Source organism: Procambarus clarkii, chromosome 10 (assembly GCF_040958095.1).
Source record: "Procambarus clarkii isolate CNS0578487 chromosome 10, FALCON_Pclarkii_2.0, whole genome shotgun sequence".
NCBI classification, from domain to species: Eukaryota; Metazoa; Arthropoda; class Malacostraca; order Decapoda; family Cambaridae; genus Procambarus; species Procambarus clarkii.
In genome coordinates this window covers 53,289,623-53,306,700 of record NC_091159.1, presented here as the reverse complement: position 1 = coordinate 53,306,700, position 17,078 = coordinate 53,289,623, and the positions used below count along the sequence as shown (strand labels likewise).

Here is a 17,078-nt window from a genome sequence, read left to right as displayed (position 1 = left end):
AAGCAGCCAGCCCGTGACAGCTGACTAACACCCAGGTACCTATTTACTGCTAGGTAACAGGGGCATTCAGGGTGAAAGAAACTTTGCTCATTTGTTTCTGCCTCGTGCGGGAATCGAACCCGCGCCACGCTATCCTGCGCGCTATCCACCAGGCTACGAGGCTCCGTTGATAATCTAGTGGTTGGAGAAAAAAGCTGAGGCCTTGCTCCATGCTGCATCTTCACATTATGTGAAAGCTCTACTTAAAGCTGTGGATGCCCCCCATGCAGGGGACTTTATTTTAGCAATACCTGTCTCTGCAACAGGAACACGTGTGTGTGTGTAGAGCCAGAGACCCTCCATACTGCAGTGGTCCTCCATCTTGGCGGTCAATTCACTGAGTATCAGTTTATTTGCAACATTTTTGGAAGGCAGCCAATATGGCTCGGATGATCTGCACTATGGAAGCTCCAAGGGTTGGCATGCAAGACGTAATGAAGGCAATGCCATTATCAAGCGTAGCCTTACCTCAGACCCAATGCCCAGCAGAAAGAGAACCTAATTTTTTTCTTGGCCAAAACCCTGACAGATTTGTGCGTCACGATTGATTAATATAGAGATTAAGCCACCCAAGAGTTGGCATGGGCATGACTAGCCTGTAATGCACATCCCCTGGGTAGTATCATAATATTCCCCCGGAAGAGCAGTAATTATTACGGGCTATTCATGCCCGTACTTCGTCTTGTGGTGGCTTAAACCTCATAAATCAATCCACAGTAACCAGCTGGTGTGGGACTATACATGCGAGACCAAGGAGCCGAAACTCAACCCCCGCAAGCACAACTAGGTGTGTATACAAGTGTATACAGCCTGGCTGCCACCTGCATATCCAACTATGTGGCTCACGTACGTGATGCAGCCAACTATAGGGAAACAGTAAACTCAAACATGCGCAGGCAACTGGAACATCGGTAAGTTCATCTTCTGTACGTTCATATTTCCCGGTTTAAATTCAAGCTGCAAAAAAAAAAATCTTCAGGAATAAGTAGGAGACCTTAGACAAGCCGCCGGCTTCCTATCCCGATCAAAGCCACTAATTATATAAATTCAATTAACTTAGTGTAGATATCTTGGCCCTTAAGAAACATTTTGTCATTTTAATTCACGCGAAGTAATGAATGGACCACTTTCCAGTGGTAATTTTAACTTACGTTCGCTTGTTTTTTAAAGTAATCGACAAATTCTCAAGAAACAAAAGATTTATGATAAGTAAATTAGTTTCACGCTGGCGGAAATGCCCTTCTGGAGAGGCAGACTAAGATGGTTATCTCACCTTGCCAGACTTCTTTCTTTAGCAGTTTACAGTAGATACTTTCACAAACAACTTAAGATATATTGCTTCTCGAGGCAGGATTACATGTATATATATATTTAATTCGTAATAAAGAGATGAATCAGTGTAGTAGTAGCGAGGAGTCATTCATGAGGGTGCGGGTGTGCACTGTCACTCGCGCCCCTCTAAACCACTCCCACTCCTCCCGACATGACTTTACTAAACTATCCCACAATTGTGAATCTTATCTATAGAGTGTAAGTTAAGCACAGTCATTCGTCAAAGCCCTCGGGCCACTTGGTATATGGAGTGAGTGTTGTATGTGTGGAATAAAGTGTGAAAGTGTGCGAGGCGGAGTGTGGAGGCTCCCCCGGCGGATCAATGAGCCATCTGACAGAGGCTGCTCAGTTGGCAGGGCGCGCAACGCACTTATCCCTCCGCCAAATGATCACATCCTTTGTGCCAATCTAAATAAAGCCCACATCCAAACTTTTCTTTAGGTATCGAGACTGGGAAATATAGGAGACGGGTGTGGCAGGTATTAAGAGAGGAGGAGGAGGCGGGCGGAGTGAGGGAGAGAGATGAGCGGAGTAATACAGGTGGTGGGCGGACTAGCTGCACTTGTCACCGAGGCAGACATATTGGATAGTGTCGGTACTGCAGTGTAGCGCTCTGGATGGCTCGCCATACCTCAATATAGCCTCTTTATTCACGGATTTCCTCACCTCTTCGTCCCCTTACGTCCAACCCTGCCGCAAAGATGACGCAAATGTTACCTATAAGATTCCAAGAGCACCTACAGGTTGGTGGTTACAGTGTGTGAGGAGAGAGAGAGGAAACCCCCAAAACGCCCACCGACCGTCATATGATCAGACGGCGGCGAGCTGGGCCTTTAACCTCTGTTTGGCCTCGAAGTACCCTCCTCCCGGGGCTCCCGCAGCCGCAGGAGGCGGGTGTGGGTGCCCAGCGACCTGGCCTTATAGTGTAAATGGCTAGGGAAGGTGGAGAGCGTGATAGGTGAGGCCAGGGGGGTGGCAGGGGAGTGTTGAGGGGTCACCAGGTGGTCAGGTGTTTACCTTCCGGCCCTCGGGGCTCCCGGCCCGCCCTCCAGGGGCTCCAGCTCCGCCCTTTGTCTCAGGGCGTTGCTGCTTGAAGGTGTGACTGGAGAGAGAGAAGCACCGTGAAGCTACGAGTGGGAGGTGGACCTCATCACGTGACCTGGGTGGAGAGACACCAGCTGTGTCCTCCAGGGTGACCTGACCTGACGCAGGCCCAGGAGGAGGGGTGGTGTTGGTGGGGGTAGATGTGGTGAGGCTGCGAGCCCCTGCTGCAGGGGAGGGTGGTGTGGCGCAGCCCTAGGAGGGGTGGGCCTGGCTCAGCCCTAGGAGGGGTGGGCTTGGCTCAGCCCTAGGAGGGGTGGGCCTGGCTCAGACCTAGGAGGGGTGGGCCTGGCTCAGACCTAGGAGGGGTGGGCCTGGCTCAGACCTAGGAGGGGTGGGCCTGGCTCTGCCCTAGGAGGGGTGGGCCTGGCTCAGACCTAGGAGGGGTGGGCCTGGCTCAGCCCTAGGAGGGGTGGGCCTGGCTCAGCCCTAGGAGGGGTGGGCCTGGCTCAGCCCTAGGAGGGGTGGACCTGGCACTGCCCTAGGAGGGGTGGACCTGGCACTGCCCTAGGAGGGGTGGACCTGGCACTGCCCTAGGAGGGGTGGACCTGGCACTGCCCTAGGAGGGGTGGACCTGGCACTGCCCTAGGAGGGGTGGACCTGGCACTGCCCTAGGAGGGGTGGACCTGGCACTGCCCTAGGAGGGGTGGACCTGGCACTGCCCTAGGAGGGGTGGACCTGGCACTGCCCTAGGAGGGGTGGACCTGGCACTGCCCTAGGAGGGGTGGACCTGGCACTGCCCTAGGAGGGGTGGGCCTGGCACTGCCCTAGGAGGGGTGGGCCTGGCACTGCCCTAGGAGGGGTGGGCCTGGCACTGCCCTAGGAGGGGTGGGCCTGGCACTGCCCTAGGAGGGGTGGGCCTGGCACTGAGGGTATATACAGCGTCAAAGCTGTAATCCCCTGCTGTATGGGCAGGTTATTCGGTAACTATATCATCAACCACTTGGGCTTGACGGTAGAGGGCCTGACAGCTGGGTGGACAGCGCTTCGGATTCATAGTCTTGAAGTCCCGGGTTCGATCCCCAGTTGAGGCGGAGACAAGTGGGCAAAATGTTTTTCACCCTGATGTCCCTGTTACCTAGCAGTAAATAGGTACCTGGGAGTTAGACAGCTGTTACGGGCTCCTTCCTGGGAGGATGTGTAACAAGGACCCCTGGTCGAGGACCGGGCCACGGTGACGCTAAGCCCCGAAATCATCTCAAGATAACCTCAAGATAGAGCGATGCTCTCACTTCATGCAGATCGGCGTTATTTCCAATTTTCAACAATCCTCAATTTCAAGTAAATTTTTTTATAACAATGGTATTGTAATGGAATGGTGGATTTATAAAAATATTTACTATAACATTTTATGCATGTAGTATTAGTAGTTTTAAGTTAATATTGAAATTGATCACCAAATCTATATTAAATTGGCAGCAGGATGCTGGTTGTGGAATCTTTCCTTGTTAAGACTACTCAATAGCATGGTCGATAGAGCTTCGGCCTCGCATGCATGGGGGTCTGCAGTTGGAGTCCTAGAGCCCAGGTGAATGGGGAGTTTATTCCCATGGAAGTGTGGATGACAGTTTATATAATGTGGGCATGACTCGCTAATTCCTCTGAGCTTCAGTAGTAGTCAGGGGAAAGTAAAAAATTCCAGTTTGGCAGGATGCTGCTTTTGGGATCTTTCGTTATTAAGACTACTCAATAGCTCGGTCGATAGAGCTTCAGCCTCACACGCGTGAGGCCTGGGGTTCGTCTCTTAGAGCCCAGGTGAATGGCATGTTTATTTCCATGGAAGTGTGGATGACAATTTTATGTGAATGGAATTAATTGACCCATTGTACCATTTTACACAAGTAAAATTTTGAGCTCGGTGAGAATACCGTACAACCGAAAATTATTTATACTTTATTTTTAATTCCCGTACTAGAAATGGGCAATGTTGATGGGAAAAAGCAACAAACTGGGTAATAGTTATCATGGAGAAATTTGATTTAACAAATCATGAAGATGTTAAGAGAACTGTTAGGATGCCAGATTTCAGTTAAGAAAATCGTGAGGGATTATGTTGATGTGCAGTGAAACTGGTGGTGGGGGTGATAAGTGGGTGGGTGATAAAGTGGGTGATATGACAGTGGATTATGATGTAGGTTCAAATTAGTGAGCTCTTACTACATTTGAAAAATTGCAGTCACAAAAAGAAATAAATTCAAAAGAAGACAAAGTGGGTAGAAGACAATCTAGTTAGACTTAAAATGAAAGGGAGATTGCCAGCTGCAGTTAAGTGCTAAGTAGTAGAGTTCTGAGCTTAGATAAGTTATCAGATATGAGCTGGACAATGTTGAAATTGCAAAATCTGAATGTGGAAATAATCTGAGTCATGGTTATTGAGGGAGGGAATACAGAGAACATACACGGTATACATAGACACTATAAAACACCTAAATTATTGGGATTTTCTCAAAGCTCTCCAAATGTACTCACTAGAAAGGAGACGAGAGAGATATCAAATAATATATACAGTATGTGGAAAATACTGGAGGCCCAGGTCCCAAATCTACATGGTAAAATAACAACATACTGGAGTGAAAGATATGGAAGAAAGTGCAAAATAGAACCAGTGAAGAGCAGGGGTGCCATAGGCACAATCAGAGAATACTATAAACATCAGTGGTCCACAGTTGTTCAACACCCTTCCAGCAAGTATAAGAAATGTTCCCGGAACAACCATGGACGTCTTTAAGAGAAAACTAGAAAATTTTCTCCAAGGAGTGCCGGACCAACGGGCTATGGTGGATATGTGGGCTTACGGGCCACTCCAAGCAACAGCCTAGTGGACCAAACTCCCACAAGTTAGGCTTAGCCCAAGATTCTATTCTGCAAGCCAGGCTTGGGGAGTAAAAGAACTGCCACAGCCCCATCAAGCAGGTATCAAGGATCATGAGTACAAAAAAAATTATTCATAAACGATAAGGTGAAGTCACGTTATTGTACCAATAACTTCAGCCACATTATTGTGACTCATCGCCTGCATTCATAAACGTAAGCAATAAAGCAGTAGGGTACAGGAATTTATTTCTAGAAATGTTAGCATTAAGAAATCTAATATACTTCATTATTTTGCCCAATTTAAGTTTGTAGTTCACTTTTGGTCTCTACTATAGAATGAACATAAATTCACTAGGAACATGTACAGAGAAGTACATAAGTGAAAGCTATTTACAAGAATTTAAAACCTTCCTCAACTATTAAACGGTGCAATACATACATATACGATGGGAGTAACTGTCACGAAATGGCGCGTATCATACATATATGATTGAGGGGTCTAGCGCACGATTTTAAATGCCTCGCGAGGGATAGGCAGTCCAGCCATGATCGATAGTAAACAGACTCCATCTTGGAAAAAAAATCGTGGGTAACGTTCCTTGGTGTGAGAGCCTCGGTAATGAGTGAGCAACCAAGGCTGGCACACACAGCATGAGCTAACAGCACTGCTGTTCAGCTTGTGAATGCAGCATTGCCTAAATATGTAACAATATATATATACATATATATATATATATATATATGAACCTGCTATTTAGTGGTGATAGTATTAGAGAAGACTGACATAAAACATTATTAGACATTGGAGAAGAATGACCAGGATTCTGATAATAGCAGGATTGTGGTGATAATTAGCACTGTGCTCTATGGTAGGAGTAGTAATGCTGAGGGAGGGAGGTGGTGTCATCTTCTGACTGTGTGGCCACCTTTTATTGACTGGACTTACTTTACCAGCTTAGGGGTTCGCTATGGTAAACACAAATGTAAATACTTACATATGACGTGTGTAAAGAGTGTAATGACAGCAATAGGAGTATGTTAGGAGCAGCCATTTTGGTGAGGGAGGTGGCATCGTCTGCATGGCATGTCATGCTATGTACTGGTGGCCATTATGCTCTTTGGGCACCATACCAACTTGTTTGTACAGTTATGTTGAATAAAAGATGTAGATACTTATATATATAATGTTTGTATATAGTGTAATAACACCACAAAGTGTTGTTGGAGGAGAAATATTAATGCATCTAGCCTTGAACCAGTGAGGGAGGCAGCCACCAGCTGACTGTGTGTGTGTGTGTGTAGCTAAGTCTCATATTGCCTGAACTCGCCATACAAGCTTAGTTGTACAGTTATGGTGAATAAAACATGCAGATACCTTTATATAACGTGTGTATATACAGTGAAACCTCGAGTGGCTCCAGTTACGAGCATTTCGAGTAACGAGCAAGCCACTTGCAAAAAATGTCTCGACTGACGAGCTTTCACTCGATTAATGAGCGTTCCCGCTGGTTCTCGGACACCGATGATGGTTTTGTTGTTGTTTCGCATGATGAGTTCCCACATGACGAGCTTGGTGTCGGAATGCATTAAACTCGTTAATTAAGGCGCCACTCTAGTATAACAGCAAAACTACTGTATTTGTTTATTGTTTTATGAACATAATAAATGAATCACTAATATGCACACCATAATTTTGAGTATAGCGATAGTTCACACATTTTATTATATTTTGGTAGCAGTCTTTCCTGTAGACATATTTTATTAAATATGACCGAAAAAGTAAGATTAATAATTCTGACACGAATTTTCTCAATCTTTCGTACATTATGCTTCACTGTTGGAGGTAAATCAAAAATCACTTCTCCAAAATTCATTTTTATTTCTAGTCTGACGCGACACGGGCGCGTTTCGTAAAACTTATTACATTTTCAAAGACTTCACAAATACACAACTGATTAGAACTTGCGTTTCCCTGATTTTATATCTACATTTGAGTGAGGTGGGAAGGGTGATGTGGCATTACATTTGAGTAAGGTGGGAAGGATGATGTGGCATTAGAGGATATTAATAGGGTATTAAAAGTATCAACACAAGACAGAACACGAAACAATGGATATTGAATAGAAGTGTTTGTAGAAAGCCTATTGGTCCATATTTCTTGATGCATCAAGAAATATGGACCAATAGGCTTTCTACAAACACTTCTATTCAATATCCATTGTTTCGTGTTCTGTCTTGTGTTGATACTTTTAATACCCTATTAATATCCTCTAATGCCACATCATCCTTCCCACCTTACTCAAATGTAATGCCACATCACCCTTCCCACCTCACTCAAATGTAGATATAAAATCAGGGAAACGCAAGTTCTAATCAGTTGTGTATTTGTGAAGTCTTTGAAAATGTAATAAGTTTTACGAAACGCGCCCGTGTCGCGTCAGACTAGAAATAAAAATGAATTTTGGAGAAGTGATTTTTGATTTACCTCCAACAGTGAAGCATAATGTACGAAAGATTGAGAAAATTCGTGTCAGAATTATTAATCTTACTTTTTCGGTCATATTTAATTAAATATGTCTACATTTTATTATATAAATATATCACACTACACGCTATTGAATACAGTAATATTACTGCAAAATAAACAAAGAAAATAATCACATTGAAATAATTAGGTAATAATGTCTTTGTGGCAACTCCTTCCTGACAGCTTGAGTGGAGCAGGCCGCCTCAGACGCTTGCTCTGTCAATGCCTTTTTATTTTCCAGACTTCCTCGCCCTATTGTGACCAGAATATGCCACCTATGATTTTTTTTATTATGTTTCTCATGCTCGGGGAACAAAAATGAACACTTGGACAAAAAAAAAAAATTTCTTCCACATGGCAGTGTTGAAGGCATTAAGGCCCAGAGCAGCACAAGGGTTAAGAGAGGTTAAAAGAACTTAATTTACATTTTCTAGATGAATAAAAGTAATATGATTGAAGTATACTATTGGCTGAAAAGGTATAAGAAAGTGGATAGAAACAAGGTTTTAAATATATAAACATCAAATAGGATATGAAACAATGAATATACTGTACTGTAATGGATTAGATTCAGGAGACCTGGGTAAATATTTGTTTGGAAATACTGTACTGTAGCGTAGATTTATGGTGCAACTTGGATTGCTGGATTGTTTCAAGTGTAGATTAGATACAGTATATTGTATATAAATGAGTTTGGGTGGATATAAATAGGAGCTGCCTCTTATGGGCCCATTAGACCTCCTTCAGTTTCTTTGTTGCCTTCATTCTTGTGGTCTTAAATATATATTTTATACTAAATGAGTAAGATACTGCATACAAGTATACTGAATGTACAGTGCAATACTGTAATTCTTTAATCAAAAAGTTAAACCTATGGTAAACATTACTGACATGAAAACAAGTACAGTATTAGAATTTTGGAATTTTCAGGCATTTTGATTGAAATACTTGCACAGTCCTTTCGCATTTCTTATAGTGAAAGTTTAGAACAAACTTCAAAGTTTAGAACAGTATTTCTAAATTCATTTTTTTTACATTCCAAAGGGAAAAATGTTGGATGCTGCCTTTTGATGCCAAAAAAGCATAACTTGTGATTTGTCATGAAGCATTCTGTGAGAATTTTTAAATGTCTATTTAATGGGAGAGAGTTTATTAATGAGTCCCAAAATCTTTATAAAGTATACTGTAGTAGGATACCATCTCTGGTTATTTGATACTTTAAGTTATTATTGGGCATAATAGCCAAATTATTTTATTATAAAATTTTGGAAACTTAAGACACAAGATAGGAAACTTTGATGCAGCGATACTTGAATGTATGCTATACATGTAATATTACATGACAACGTTCAGAGAAAGAAAGTGGCCGCTGATACAGTACAGTGCACGGCACGTCTGGACATCCTAGTACAGTACTGTACCAGTATCCAGATGGAGTATCATATCTCCCATTTGTAAAGGACTTTTGCCACTATAATCATGCATGTAATATTCTCCATTTCAATACTCTTCAGTAACACCTAGAATAACATTCTCGGTTTTTGGGTGTTCACCCCCGTGGGTGTGTGAACACCTAAATTTAGGGCAGTCCTGACACTGCCACCAGGTACCCCAATGTTTGTTGGCTCAGGAGCCACTGAGCATTAAGGTTAGATGTTAAGTACTGTATGTGCAAGAGAACTAGTAAGTTAAAGGTCATTATAGGATAAAGTAAGGTTATGGAGTATGAGAGAAGGGAATGGTATGGCATGGATTTTGGTCTTTGTGGTTGCAAGACAGTTTGCAACTGGTTTGAACTTTGATAAAACTGGGGAACATATTAAAGGGTAGTAAGTTTTGAATAGTTAGGAAATTTCACAATTTAGAACATTTCACAATCTAGGAAAAATTGATAGTATGGAAGGTGGTATTAGAGTAATGAATAGTAGAGATGATAAATGATAGAATGAGTAGAGAAAGAACTGAAGGATTATCCCTGATATATGGAAGTAAAACTTAGGCATGGAAAGGGGGCATGTGCTCACAAAAACAGAGTGAAGATAATAAGATGTGATCAGAGTCAAATGGGTGAGGGAATGAAATGTGTAGAGGAGTGGTCAATGTACATTACCTTCAGTTGGTATGGACATGTCAGTAGAATGCCAGAGAACAGTTTAACATGAATGCTGTAATAAGGGGGTCAAGGGGTAGAGGCAGGTGGCCATTATTTTGGATGGAATGAGTGGAATAATATGAGAGTTTATAGAGCTTAAAATGGTAAAATATTTGTAGTGATGGACCCTCCTGGTAAAATGTCTGCTGAGACAACCCCATAATAGATCATGGGATAAAGTAATTTGTTGAGAGTTATAAAACAAAGTCCAGTACTGTACAGAATTTTAGGTTTAGTTTTTTGGCTAGTTTTATTTTTTCTTCAGTTGGGAGGGAGGGAACTATCAGGAGAAAATAAAACTATACAAAAAAACTAAACCTAAAATTCTGTACAGTACTGGACTTGGGAACTAAAATTCTGTACAGTACTGGACTTGGGAACTAAAATTCTGTACAGCACATGTTCAGTTGGGAACATGTGCTTTTTGTAAATTGACTAAACAGGCTTGCATTATTAAACTGGAGATACTGTACTTTTACAATCTATAGTACTGTTAATCAATATGAACCTCAATTATTGCAACCAGGTAGTTTGTTTTCCTGTTTGGCTGCATTTGCCTATGGTTACAAATAATTTACTCCTAGATTTTTGGTAACTTGCAAAATGATTTAATGGCAGGATACTGTTTAAAAGACAACCAGCTCTTCTCATAGTATGCAATTATGTATAGTAGCTAGGAATAATGGCTAATAATAATCTAACATTTGGAGAACATGTCAGCCTGGAAAATAAGGCAAAGTTTGAGACTCGTCAAAACAAGGGAACCTAGACACTCCAATGACTACTTGTGGTATTTTGCATAGAATGCTGTACTGCTGTTGTTGGCCACTCCAGACCAATAACCAGAGCGCAACTCCATGGTCTCCTGAGACTTATTGATAGCTACTGCTATTACTGTTCTATATCCTCCTTCCCCCTCTCTCCAGGGTGGCAAAATATCTGAAATAGAAGACATGGACCATTAGAACTACAGTATACTGCTCGACTACACACATTAAAAGCCTCAAGTTACCAAAACAAATTTTTAATATGCATTCTCCATCTTGAGAGATTGCTTTACTATTCTGTTTTTATTTTGCTGGGACTGTAATAAGAATATTTAAAAACAAATTCTAAGTAATTATTAATTTTGAACTGCAACTACAAATATTAGTTCTGTACTGTAACTATTAATTGTTCATAGGTTTGTTTACATTATTTAATCACATGCATGGATTTGATTATCACATTTAATTTCTTCCTTTTGTGGAGTATCATTTCCATGGTAGACTTAATTTATTATTTGCATCATATGTTGTTATACTTGATTAGTTGTTCAGTTTAAAGCACTGTATTTATTATGGAGCAGTAATCACGGTTCTTGGTGACACTATACTGGGAGCAATAGCTGGTTTCAGGTCAGAAAACTCACAGGGCACATTTCATGAATATTATACAGTCCAGTACTATATAAATTTTGATCACCGGCTTGACAATCATTCAAAGAATTGCAATGTGTTTTCCGAGTATGATGGGTCTGATGCTTAACAATTACAGTATTGTACTATCATTACTAGAACCATCAATATAACACACAATTTATAATTGATGCCATATTTAATATAAAGGCAGCCATTTCCTCAACTTTATGATTGTGTAAAACATGTGCACAAGAATTATGTAAGCACTGTAGTTTTTTCTCATCTTTCCTGTAAATTGGTACCACATTTGCCTTCTCCCAGCAGCTATGCAATTTGGTCTTTGTAAGTGACTCGTTAAAGATCAATGTTAGAAGTACGCTAAGAGTCTGTGCAGCTGCTTTTAACTTAATTTTATATTATACTGTGTGACTAAGTGGTTCTTACTTTATTTTCTGGTATTCTAATTAAAGCTTAACTATTTCAGCTCACCAATGTGGGGATTCAAGCATCCAACATTGGGTTTAATACCCTCACCATGGAATCTGACAAGTTCATCTGTGTCAGAGAGAAAGTCGGAGAAACCGCACAGGTAGTGATTATTGACATGGCTGATCCAACCAACCCCATCAGACGTCCCATCTCGGGAGATTCCGCAATCATGAATCCAGCATCTAAAGTTATTGCTCTTAAAGGTAAGTATTCCAGTTTGAGGCTATTTAGGACTCAAATAACTTTGGTTTATATATTGCGTGTAAAAACTATTTCTGTGGAGAACCCCTTCGGCTCAACGGAGCTATACCGGGCTTATGTGTATATATTAGACCGTGGCAACAGTCAGTCGGAGTTCTAGGCCTACCGGGGACCAGAGCCAGAGCACGCAATGATTGAATGAATGATGATAAAAATCACTATACTGTACCTGTGTTTCTCTTGTAAAATAACTGGAGCTGTCCCGACACATCCAGACATGCGATAAAAAAATATTGACACTGAATCTAAAGGATTTTTCTTTTGCTATTTTCTTTCCCGATGGATTAAGAGCTTAAGATGTTTGGATTCAACATTTCAGGATGTTGAAACGTTTATGGTTTCATTTGGCAACATTCACTTACTACATGGAATGACTTCCTGTGAAGTAATCAATACTGTTGATTGCAGTAAAAGGGGTCTAAATAATAGTAAATTATTATTAAATACATTACAAAGTATTGATTCCAACAAATAAATAAAATTGTGATGGCATGGCCCATTGTTATCGACACATTAGCCTCCTAGCCTCTGACCGTAAACGTTCCGGGCCTCTTGATAACCAAGATAACCTCTTGGTGCATTGATAACCTCTGCCAGCACTGTTTATGCATTTCAGGAGTTTGGTCATGAAAGTACAGTACAGTAGAAATCGAATGCTTAAGGTGGTGATTTTCGGAAATTCTGAGATGAGATGGTGCATTTTATTCATTAGAATGTTCATGGAAAAGTATTAACGAAAGCATTGCTGTGGGATAAAGGGATAGAGAGGTTTGCCTTTCTTTTCTGCCAGTGATAACTCTACTCTGCTACAAAATTGATTGTCCTGGTTTTTCCTTTATAAGTTCCAACTTGTGTGCACTTGCTAAGCCCAGTGCTAATTTTTTTCATGTTATGGCTTTTGATGACCAAATGATAATGAACATTTCTTTAAATGTTTTGAGGGCTTAGTAAATTTTTAAGGTGATAAAATTGTTTTTTAATATCTGGAGAAAAGTTCTACAGCTGATCACACAAGTTGAGGATTGGGTACTTTAGTTTGATACTATAATCTATTTATACATAGATTAAAATTGAATGTTTTTTTTTCATTCCAGCTCAGAAGACACTGCAGATATTCAATATTGAAATGAAAACCAAAATCAAAGGTAATGAACTGGCCTAATGTTTGTTGAACAGTTGACTGTTGCTTAAATAGGAATTTTTTAGCACAGTATTTATGCTCATTTGGTTGATAGTGCTATAATATTTCAAGTTTAGAAAGTTAACTTTTTCTTGCTACTTAGTGGTATTGTTATTAAACTTCAGATCAGCAATTACCACTTGGTTTCATATTTGCAGCTCATACAATGGATACAGAAATACAGTTCTGGAAATGGATCTCCACCAATAAGCTGGCACTCGTGACTGAGACAGCTGTCTACCACTGGAGTATGGATGGTAAGCTATTCTAACAGGTGTTTATTAATTTTGAATTTTTATATTAAGGTGTTGCATATTTTTGTAAACTTGATTTTTTTGTCATGTTTTTTTAAGGTGTGCAAAAAATAGTATTAGTGAAATTACCATTAACCTGCATATTGTGTGAATACAGCCCTATGTAAATATTTAAGGTCTTCATTAACTTTACAGTGGGGACATTTTGTTATCTTGAAGCATCATGATGCGCCCAAGTGTTTTACTATGCCATATTCTTTTTCAGGAGATGCTCAGCCACAGAAGATGTTTGATCGTCATAGCAGTCTAAATGGTTGCCAAATTATAAACTATCGTGCAGATTCTAAACAGAACTGGCTGTTACTTATTGGTATCTCTGCACAGCAAAATCGTGTAGTGGGATTCATGCAGCTGTATAGTATAGACAGGAAAGCTAGCCAGCCTATTGAGGGTCATGCTGCAGGTTTTACATCATTTAAGGTAAACAAAAAAGTAATGGTGGGGGTATTTTATTCTGGGTTTAGTCTTAAGTCCGCTGTACATGTCAAATAGCACATTATATAGATTAATAATAATGAATATTTAGATTTAATGTAGAATTTAATTTTGCAAGCTAATAATTCTCCTTTTAACAGATGGAAGGTAATGCGGAACACTCGACCCTATTCTGCTTTGCTGTGCGCAATGCTCAAGGTGGCAAGTTACACATTATTGAAGTTGGGCAACCTGCAGCTGGCAACCAGCCTTTTACAAAAAAGAACGTAGATGTGTTTTTCCCACCTGAGGCACAGAATGACTTTCCTGTGGCTATGCAGGTCAGTACATATTGCATGTGTCCCATGTATTGACTTTTGATACAAAATTTATATGCTGAATATCCTTTTGTGAAATGAGTAAATAAATTTTTATTCATATCATCTATTGTTGAGAGCACATGGATAATAGAGCAAGAGAAGAATTGATGCAATTTAGAATTTTTCATGTTGTGAAAAAGGTTAGAATATTTAGTTCACATTAGGAACTATTTAGTTTATTTAGAACTAAATAATAGTTCACCTTATTATGTAACTTAACCCCTTACACACCCACCATTTTGTTAGTGAATGATACATTTATAAACCTTTGGATTGGCCAGAAGCTTGAATTTCTTGCAGTCATAAATGCAGAGCTTTGTTTTCAGTTGGGTATAGTTCCCTTGCAACCATTTGGGGAATTTTTAATGATGGATAATTTGTTTAAATGATTATTAAATAGTTAAAATTGCATCAAATTTCTACACATGCACTTAAGATCATAAACAAAATTAACACGATTTACAGATAAACTTTATTTAAATACAATTTATTTAATTCCTTATTACGAATTATGTTCACTAAGTTATAGTGAATGTTATAATAATTCGTTTTGTATCGGCATTTGCACAATTCTTATGGTACTTGTTCAACATACTTTTCTTTGAAGTGAGAATACTGTACTGGATGTCAAACCATACTGTGTATGTACTGGTTGATATCTAAAACAACCAAAGTCTTGAAGTCAGCAAGAGACTTAGTGGAGAAGAACTTTGAGTGGCTAACTTTTGTAGATCATGAGCATGGGGATAAGCTTGTGGCATTGCTGATTTAGCTTGATCACAGCCATAGGAATTGGGAGAACTGCTAGATAGATTGACTGATGGTTGAATAAACTAAGCTTGCACTAATATGGTGAGAACATTAATGTTGAGAAGTAATCAGTGTATCAGATATAAATTGCTAGGAGTGGGGGGGGGGGGCACAAAAGGTGAATCTTAGTCCAACATAGTCACTGATAAGTAAGCACTAAAACTCCATTCCTAGCTAAGAATGAGGGATTTGCTTAGAGAAAACATTCCTTTGGCCAAAGGAAATAAAATCAGAATGCCAGACTAAATCAGTGGGCTCATACCCAGTAACCTGTCACTAGGGTAAAAAAAAATGTATGTAATAATAAAGCCTTGAGCATAGTCTTCAAATGATGATACCCGTTATCTATTTGAATAAAACCTACATCATCAATTTGAGGGCAATCAAATTCTAATAGCACATGGAATGGCAAATGCTAAAAAAATGCATTTCTAATTATTTGAGGGAGCCGGTCGGCCGAGCGGACAGCACGCTAGACTTGTGATCCTGTGGTCCCGGGTTTGATCCCTGGCGCCGGCGAGAAACAATGGGCAGAGTTTCTTTCACCCTATGCCCCTGTTGCCTAGCAATAAAATAGGTACCTGGGTGTTAGTCAGCTGTCACGGGCTGCTTCCTGGGGGTGGAGGCCTGGTCGAGGACCGGGCCGCGGGGACACTTAACACTTTCGCGCTCTCGGCGCTCAAAAAAAAACAATACCCCAGATGCTTTCGGCACTTCGCGCGCCTATGCGGTAAGACCGAAAAAGTGTACACTCTTTTGACTGTCCTGACAATAATTGAAGGCGCACGTATTTAAATTTGGTATCACTGTGTTCGCAATGAAATTGTCTATAAGAGCATACCTATAAAATGCCGCCCAAGCATAAGGAGTATCAACACCAAATAAAAAACTATGCAGATCACTCGCCGAGAGCGCCAAACAGCAACAAAATGTTTCCACTCTCTTAATGGTTGCGAAGCCTACAGTTGTCCTACATCGCTAATTTTGGTATCATTGGAATCACAATAAAATTCTCTACACTGACATATGCATATGAATGTTTAATATAGGTAATTGCCCACCCGCAAGAGTGTGTGAAGTGGAGAGTAGTTAGCCGCGAGCACACTGGCGAAAACACAGGGGGAAAATCGTGCTTGGAAAGTTTATACGTTTCCTGACCCTACTTTTCTATGTACGTATTTCTTTTTTATACCAATGTGTTCGCAATAAAATTTTCTATAAGATGAAATGTATAACATTTGTACAAAGCATGTGTAAGAGAAGCGCCAAATATAGAACCACGTCGCTCAGTATGCGTTCGCAGCAGAAAAGAACGCATTGTTTTCGTTCGTTTGATGTTTGTCATGTTTATACTTGTTGAAACATTTTATAATTTGTATGACAGTGATCGCAATAAAATTCCCTACACAGACATATACATAACACATACAAATATTTTCCACGTGTTGGATATATCAACGGCTAACGGGAACCCACTGCCACACGCTCGCCACACCCCCAAACATACTTTGTGTATTTTTTTTTTTACTCATAGAAGTTTATGTGATATAATATTCATTCTGGTACCAAAAAATTCGCAAATAAATTCTCTACAAAACGTATATAATCTGAGAGTATCCCCATCCATTTCGGTTAAAAAATGGAATTTATAGAAATATTTTTTCGATGGACGAGAAAAGTAGGCTGTTATGCGGAATCGTAAGAAAAAACGGGGACGAGTTATCTCTAATCTAAAGCGCGAAAGTGTTAAAAGCCCCGAAATCATCTCAAGATAACCTCAAGAAGAAAATAGGGGGAACTAGAAAGATCTACACCATAAAGCCGAGAGGTCATAGTGGTGTCAGGACAGCTCTTTAGGAAGCAAT

The 17,078-nt window shown here is 40.4% G+C and overlaps 1 protein-coding gene across 1 annotated transcript in view; it reads left to right on the top strand.

Annotated features, from left to right (window-relative positions):
* Window positions 1–1,908: 1,908 nt before the first annotated feature.
* Window positions 1,909–17,078, top strand: part of Chc (clathrin heavy chain) — a 39,171-nt gene continuing 24,001 nt past the window's right edge. Inside the window, exons 1-6 of the mRNA XM_045769662.2 lie at window positions 1,909–2,114; window positions 11,850–12,057; window positions 13,210–13,260; window positions 13,454–13,552; window positions 13,815–14,029; window positions 14,185–14,364. Of these exons, the coding sequence (XP_045625618.1) occupies window positions 2,073–2,114; window positions 11,850–12,057; window positions 13,210–13,260; window positions 13,454–13,552; window positions 13,815–14,029; window positions 14,185–14,364 (795 nt within the window). The 5' untranslated portion in view covers window positions 1,909–2,072. The remainder of the gene's footprint in view (window positions 2,115–11,849; window positions 12,058–13,209; window positions 13,261–13,453; window positions 13,553–13,814; window positions 14,030–14,184; window positions 14,365–17,078) is intronic.